Source organism: Erithacus rubecula, assembly GCF_903797595.1.
Source record: "Erithacus rubecula genome assembly, chromosome: 2".
Taxonomy (NCBI): domain Eukaryota; kingdom Metazoa; phylum Chordata; class Aves; order Passeriformes; family Muscicapidae; genus Erithacus; species Erithacus rubecula.
Genome location: NC_136685.1, coordinates 84,519,843 through 84,528,350, shown reverse-complemented (window position 1 = coordinate 84,528,350; position 8,508 = coordinate 84,519,843). Strand labels below are relative to the sequence as shown.

Below are 8,508 nucleotides of genomic sequence, written 5' to 3'. Positions count from 1 at the left end.
AGAAGATTACATCTTTTTTTTTTTTTTTTTTTAAGATGGACTGCTGAAAATTAATCCATGTGTGTGAATGATCAGTGAATGTGGAATGTTCGTTTTCCCCCATTTATGTCCCTAAATCATCATTGGAGAAATATTTCTAATGTAAATCCTGAGAAAGATATTGTGGCTTGTTTTGCAGGGTATAAACATTGGGACATCTTTTTTTGTATCATTTTAGAAGTATTTTTCCAATTATATTCCAGCCTTAAACTGATCAGATTTCACATGTATGCATTAACAAAGGTGTAATGTGCCTTTAAGCTTGCATGTACTTTGTTGATCTCTTTAAATGCCATTTTGAGATGTATTTGAAAATATATGGATAATATACTTTGTGGGCTTAGATAACTGCTTGTAAAGAAGTGAGTGCATTGACACTTTATTAGTAAGGAAATAGTTCTCTGAAGATCTTCTAAAAGCGCACCTATTGAATGCTTGTATTCTTCTGCCCTTTTTTTTTCTTAATTCCACTGTTGATTTTTCTATCTATGATTGAAATGTCCTCATTTGCTTTAGTGTTGAAGGCTCCTTTTCTACATGTGTGTATGTATGTTTTTTTCCAGCAGGACTTTTCCTCCTGTAGATGTACAAGAAATTATGCATCAGACAAAAGCCTCATAAACTGACCATTTGTCCTTTGGACACAATAGCCTGCCCAGCCCCTCTGCTCCTCCTCTCCAATTATGTGTGATTAGTCTCAGTGTGTTGTGTCAAGAAGGGGGAGTGTGCTGAGTGCTTATTATCTGTTTAGGTACAAGAAGAGCACATTTAGGTTCTGACTATGAATGGAAAGTGAGTCTTTATCAGGACTAAAATCTAAATGCTACTATCCTAGAAACTGCTGTCAAAAAAACACATGCTTTTTTTTTATAAATTCCAAGAAACAGTGTAAGAACTAAAGAGTTTATGATGCAGTCAAACTATCTCCCTTGAATTAGTTTATATGGTTATATATTGTGGCACATATATTTGATATATACTTAATGTGATTTTTCTTGTATTGGAAAAGACAAAAATCCTACAAAGAAACAGGAGCAGTATCTGATTTCTTAACAGTTTAACAGGCTGTTTCAATGACTTCTCAGTAGCAGTCTTTAAACCACAACACTTTTAAAATATTGAAAAAGGAGAGACAGAGACCATGGCTGAGAGAGGAAGGTACTAGTTGCGAGCAAGAGAATCCTGCTGAAATTCATTAATTAAAAGAACTGCAATTTGAGCGTAAGAATTCTTCCATATTCAACAAATTGGCCATCATGTAAACCACAAACTCCTGAAAGTTCCTTGCTCTCCCTGCTTCTTCCCAAATAAATTTCTTCACCAGCAGTTTGCACGTCCTTGTATTCAGTACTTTTTATGCTCCATTAGAGCACCTAGATGGATCTCAGAAGGCATAGGTCAAGTCGCAGTTAGATCATACATTTCTTTCGCACAAAAACTTGAATTGCAATGCCAAGTGATGGGCTAACATCACAATAACAGCAATTTATTCCTCTTTTGATAAAAAGCAGCCTATTCTCGGTGTTAGATAAAGACCAGGGGCAATGCAAACCAACCATTTATCCTAGAACTGAGTAGTATAGCTGGTATGAGTTTCATATTCAAACTCCAGTTGGAAAATACTTGTGTAGTAAGAAATTAAAAGCATTTAGGAGTAATTTGAAATTGCTGTGAAGATGGCTTTAGTGTAATTAGTTTTGTTTTGTTTGTCCCACACAGCAGTGCCTTTGTTTCTCTAAAAGCATGTACAAGAAAATCTTCATAATCGACAAAGCAGTGTGGAAAATAGCACAGATTAAAATTTGTGAACCTTTTATTTTTGAGAGGACCTGAATGTCTGCTGTACAATAATCTAATAAAGATCATTAGTTGCCAAAAATAGAAGCAATGTCATTTGAAAATTGTGATTTTAGCTCTAAGAAGAAAACAGTTTTACTCAAATTAGTAGCCGATAATTGCTTTTTATTTCTTTAGTGTCTGTCGTTTGAGTTGAAGGCTTTGCACAGGTGCTGCTGTCCCTAAAGTGTGTAATTGATGGCTTGTTTACCAAAGATGCATTTAGGCTTCATCCTGCAAACTCATATTGGAGCTCCACAGGCAGTAAAGTTACTCATCTACATAAGTGCTTGCAGGTTTGGTGCATGTACACATTTTAGAGGTACATAAACAAGTTCTCTTTTTGATTTTTTGTTTTAACATGGGTGTTGAAAAGTCACAAATATGGGATTTACATGAGGCACTAAGAGTGTTGTTTTTAGATACATCTGTGAGTTGCTTGCATTAGTAGGTATTTGAATTGTTTCTGAGCACTTAAATTTTAATAAAAGTACAGTGTTTATTAATACATCAAATATCTTTGCTAAGAAAATGTTAGGCAGTTTGTCAAATCATGCCTATAAAATGTATCAGAGCCTTTTATGTCATATGTTTTAACTGGTCTCTGATACTTGGTATATTTTTAATGATATAATTTAGAGTGTTCTGTGAGAGAATATTGAGCTTAATTATTTTGTGTTTGCAAAGCATTTGAAGTTGAATGACACAGTGCAAGAGAATGGAAATGTTAGGCTGGTAGAAGTTTTCCTTCATGTATTTTGGTAACTCTTACAGCACTGTGTCTTCTTTCTTTCTCAGAGAGAAAATGGTGGAGTGGAATGATATTCTTGTGGACATCCAATCCTTGGGCATAGCTCTTGTGCACCTGGTGCCACTGACAGTTAGTTGTGTAGTCTTCATCATATGAAAGATCAAGAAGAAAGTATTCCATTTCCTGCTTTTTAAGCAAAGCCTTGCTTAAAAATTGCAAACAAGTCCCATCTGATAGCATTCTGGAACATTGGGAAAAATCTTCCCATTTAGGAAATAAATTCGATTTGAAACAAAAAATGTCTTAAGAATGTGAGATGCAGCAGGAGAACTTGGTATCCCAGGTACCAGTCCAGCTTCAAAATCCTTATTAGACAAGTCATTCATGTTTTTCCTGTGGCTTTAATGGCTACATGTTTGCACAAGGAGAAAAGCTGTATATTCCCCCACAAAAAGCATCTTTATATCTTGAGCCTGGCTACACACAGTCTATCAAGTGTTACATCTCCATTGCAACTCTCCTTCGCTGCTCCCTGAACAAAAGAGGATGCAGTGGGTGGAGCTTTTGATCCTCCTCTTGATATGGCAGGTGGCACAGCTGATATGGTGAGGGAAGAGGAAAAAGGCAGCAACACATGCAAGTCAAACAGCACTGTGTTTTATTACCCGCTCTCTCTAATGCAAGAGGGGGATAACCAAGTCCTTGTTTTTTCACAGGACAAATTATAAACATGTGGTTTAGCCTGAATTTTATTTTTTTTCCCCCAATGTGTGGGTTTCTTCTTTTTTAAGGTAGGGATTTCTAACAGTGATGTCAATCTGCAAATTTCTTTAACTCTTTTGAAATGTTTTGAGAAACTGACAGAAAGTGCTGGGACAGTATCCACTGATGGTTATGTATGGAATGTTTTGTACACAGCCTGGTCATCCCATGTTATTTCCTCAGAAAGAGGCAATTTTGTTGCCTTCTATCTTTTTATTCTCTTTTTATATTGTCTTGAGTCTCATTAAGGTGGTGTCTCCACTGCCACAAATTGGTAGTCCAACACTGGTTATAAGCCCATTGTAATCAAAAGATTATTTTGAAAGTTAATTTCAATATGATTCTCATCTGCAATGCAACAGCACTAACTTAATGCAATCAAAATGAGGGCACCCTGATTCAAACCCCATAAAATTTAAAAACGGTCAATGCATGACTTAGTGAATTTGCAGATGAATGTGTAAATAAAAGGGGGCCCCCTAAATAATGCCCATTCCTCCTAGGGGGGGAACCTGAGGCACAGCCAGTATTGCTGTCTCCATTGCCTATAGCAATTCAGAAATCAGGGAATGCTCTCTCGAACTGACCCCAGATTTTATGAGATCCATGTCTGCATCTTCACTGCAATATCCATCTCCCTCTCCAACCTGTGGACCCTGTTCCAACAGCTGAATGTAACAAACCTAACTTTTCTTTCCCTTTTTTAAAGGCTTTAGCCTGTTACAGCTCCTTGCTTAGTCAGCAGCTGGCTTGCTGCCAAAAAGCCCAGCATATTGTTGTGGCTGGGTAAAAGCTGGATATTTTCCATAGCTGTCCAACAGCGGCATTGGATCTTCATTGTCTTCTCATGTGTAAAGTGTGTGGAAAGTACAGGGAAGATGCACGAAGCGTTAGTCCAGATGGCATTCCACAGCCTGAGAAGAAACATCTTGACCCTCGAATCTGGGTTAAACTCAACAGATGCCTAGCCCCTAAAAACAAAGAGCTGTTGTGGCTGACAACAGCAAAGGAGAGATAGGCCTTTGGTAACAGAAAGTATCTTTAATTTTGGGTGCATTTCCCTGCACATAACCAAAACAGTATCACTTGTGGAAGATTGCTTATTAAAAGCAAGTAAAAAAATGACGGCTGTCTGCATTAGGCATCGTCCCCCTTCGGTTGTGAAATGTTGCCCCTGGGTGATGGGTTATGCTCGCAGAAAGGGTTTGAACATTCAGACTGTGCTGTGCCCTGACAGAGCCTGCATGCTAAAAGACCTGCTATTTTTTCCTGACTCTGACTCCAATTAATGTACTTTTTAAATGATTAAACATATCATGCTGTGACTTCTGAAATGTCAACAAGCTTCGAAACTTGGGAGACAGGAATGTAATAAAATAGGTAATAGGAGATTCAATAGTTAATAGGGGCCCTGAAGTGTGAGTGTATACAGTAGCTGTATATTGGAAACTGTGCAAATGAAGATGGCTTAGTATTGCAAACTGAGGAAGAAAATTGTTTTTAATTAGCACCTTCATAAGAACTGCTGATTAATACTGTTTGGTTTGGTGAAAAGCTTTCAGCTGAGTAATTTGTACAGCCATTACAACAGTTTTGTTAGACCAGGACTCCTGTTGTTAAACACAAACAGCAGATGATAATGGTGGAAGATGAGTTTGTCATGTAACAATTTACCTTATTGAAAAAAGCTTTATATAAAACCCAATACAGTAGGTACTAGCAGAAATCACATATTTTAAATCCTTTCAAGATTGCAGTGTGAGATGTTAGTGTGTTTTTTTATGGAGGAGAAATAGATTTTATATCATTTATGAAATTATATATACAATTTAAAGGTGTTGTAGCATGGACAGACTACTTTACTGGTAATGCTTTGCATCAGGACAGTAAAGTGCTGGTATATTCAGACACTTCCTAAGTATACAAAGTCAGTCTAAAAATTGAAAGGTAATTAAGTAATATTGTTCACATGCAAATGCATGTTTGTGCATTATGCACTGAAATTATGTCTGGTGTTTGTGTGATGTCTAGCATTTATACCTAAGGTTTTAAGGAGATTTCTCCCAGGTTAACTACTGTTCACAGCAATTGCTTCCCCTTCCTTTCAAATGACAACAAAAAATTAAAACCCCTTGTCCATGTCTCCATAATACGAAGGCATATGCTTTTTAGTGGCCCAGATACAAAATTTAGTGCAGTCTCTAGAAACTGAGGGATTTTATTAAATGTGGTAACAATGAAGGAATATCTGCACTAAATTATGACGCTAACCAAGGATGGTAAGATCTGTAAATTATTGGAGTGCTATAATAGAACATGAGAGTTTTCCTTTAGACAGGCCTTCGGGGTAATAACAAGGGTTGAGACTCACGACAGTGCCAAATAAGCTTTAGACAGCATAATAGTCTGCAAAGAAAAGCCACAGAGCACTAATGTAAAAGAAGAGCTGTCCACCACATGCAGTAAAAATCACCAAAGGTCATTTTATGGTAGCAATTGTGACATAAAATTGGTGGTCATGCTACATGTCTAATACTCAGCACAGCTTTATAAATGATGGGCCCCTAGCGATGGCTGTCATTAAGTGCTTTCATCATAATAAACTTTAAACTGTTGGCTTTATGAATCGCCAGCCAGCTTCAGCTGTTCGTTGGATGGAGCTTGCAGTGCCTTAAGTGTGACAAGGCCTATTAGGAACTGCAACCATGTTTCAAGCGTACTTGGCTTTCCCACTCCTGGGGTGATTGCTGCCTATTAAATGGCATCTGGGAAGATTTTCCTCCAGCAATCTCTGATCAAGAGCTTTTTTGGGCTTTGACCTGCATTTCCTTCAAGACTTTCTCTGAGGAGTTTTATAAGAGCAAAACTCCAGAGGATTTATAGCCACTTCTGATTAATACCTTTTCAGTTTTTCTAGCAACTCTCCCACTGCTACATGGAGAAAAGCTTTCATTGTTCCTAAGGTGCTTATTTGTGACCTTTTCTCTGCTTTCTGATTCCCTCTAACATGTTCTCTGTGAAATCCTTGGTGTGCAACCAAGACAGTTGCTGAAGTTGCTGCAGCATTCTGTGCAGTGGCTTTGGTAGTTAAAAAAGAAAATTAATTTAGATGGAAAGCCTCCCATTTCTATTTCAACAGTGGTCTCGCAACTCACGGGCACCAGTTAAATGCCAGCAGTACGGATTTGCTCTCCTAAATAATGTACACAAGGTAGAGAAACGCCAGTTCCGTAGGGCTCCAGCTGAGGGGAATGCAGCTACATAATTATAACAAAAATTTCCTCCTTCAACCCAGCCTCTCAAATCCCTGTGTGAAGAAACAGCCTCTGTGGCCCATTGGCAGGCGGGAAGTGAGCTCTGCTGTGGCAGAGCCACATTCTTCCTTCAGCAACTTCCTCTCTTTGTAAGGAAATTGTCCCAGTCCCGAGTTCATTTGCGGTCCCTCGCTGTGTCGAGACAGCAGTGGGCAGAGGAGCAAAATGTGCAGTGTTTACAGCTTGAGGAGGGTCATGGCAGCACCCCAAAGCTGCCCTGGTGCAGGGTCTCAGTGGGAGACCCCTGGGCACAGAGGCTGCCAGGAGCCAGTCCTGCTCTCACCCTGGCACAGGCTCAGGGCGCGGCCCCTGAGGTGGCACATTCCTGAAGCCTGGAGCGCGCCAGGGATAACTATACTGCTGAAATATAAAGTTGCATATAAAGATTTCATGAACCAGATTATATTTTCATCACCCTTATGCATATGAAGTCTTTTAATTTCTATAAATCTTACAGTGAGTTAGAATTAAATCGTATTAGTGTGAATTATAAATGTTTAGGGATCACTCATCTAAGAACTTGCAGTATTTAATTTACAAGGACTATACATTTTTCAAATCTCTTAACAAGGAACTTTAGGCACTTCTTGAGGTTTTAAAAAAAAAGGAGAAAAAAAACTAAAAAAAAACCAAAACAGATCTGGAAACCAAAAATTTTCTGTTTTTCCCAGGATCCTGAATGAGTCACTCAGGAGGTATTGTAATTGCAAAAGCTTTCTGTGTGTAAGAACCTGGCTAATACTCTTATTAGCATCTTTTTTAATCCAGGTAACATAATAGTCAAAGTGTCAGATGAATGTCTCAGAAGTGGACCATTAAAAAATATATTGTGAAACCTTTGAGAGATTAGCATTTGAATCCAGCCAGAAGCTCCTTGAGGTTCTTGGGTGTGGATCAGAGTCCTTAATATATAAGTTGCTATCACAAACCACATCAGCCTCCAAGTTACTTGGAATGAGAAGACAGTAGCCACAATTATTAGTCATAGCTTTGGAGTTGTTTCCTCTGGGAAGCAAATTAGCAAAATGCGATTTTCACTGCCAAGAAGAGGTTTCATTTTCTGAAACCTTGCATTTCTAAGGAAGTTTTAAAAGCAAACAGCAAACAGAAAGTACATTAAAACAGTATTTCCAGGGTAAAAACTTATGGTATAATTCATAATAATGATAGTTAGCTCTTAACCAACGCTGAAGTGAACTTTGTACATTCAGTATGCTTTTTAGAGTCATTGCTTACATAACATCATTGGCTGATGCAATAGAATATAGGTTTTTGTCCCTAGTTTTTCCATGCTGGGAAACTGAGGCAAAGAAGTGAAGTAACACACGTAGAAAGGCTTCATGACAGGCAGAAATGCATTCATAATGCAAGTTTCACTCAAAGACAGTTCTTAAACAGCAGACCTTTAACCATCCATCACAGTTAATTTTTGTGCTAGATGTTGGCATACCCTGGGAACAAACCATTTTTCATCATCAGGTATCATTTGAAATTCCCTGGAGGGATTATTGTTCTTTCTGATGGATGGTACCAGTATTGGATTTCTCAGCAGATGTACTGAAATACAACAAGGATGTAGGATGTATAAGAAGTGTTTTAATTTGGCATTTCCCTTCTTCTAATACATTTCAGTGGCAAACTGCTGATTTTCAAGGGATTGGGTAAGAGCACAGAAGAAAACACGTGGAACTTTGTCAGATTTCTACAGGAGAGAAGGCTTTATTTTTTTTTAGGAGATGGACATTCCTACATCTTCACACATTTTATGTTCATGTTTATGTTCATATGTTTTAGTGTTCCTACTGC

General features: G+C 38.1%; 1 protein-coding gene across 2 annotated transcripts in view; it reads left to right on the top strand.

Moving 5' to 3' along the window:
• Positions 1–1,983, top strand: part of CAMKMT (calmodulin-lysine N-methyltransferase) — a 211,953-nt gene extending 209,970 nt beyond the window's left edge. For both annotated transcript variants that reach the window (XM_079299075.1, XM_079299076.1), the window contains exon 11: positions 1–1,983. This exon is cut by the window's left edge and continues 76 nt beyond it. In XM_079299075.1, coding sequence (XP_079155201.1) covers positions 1–2 — 2 coding nt within the window. In that variant the 3' untranslated portion in view covers positions 3–1,983.
• The last annotated feature ends 6,525 nt before the right edge of the window (positions 1,984–8,508 follow it).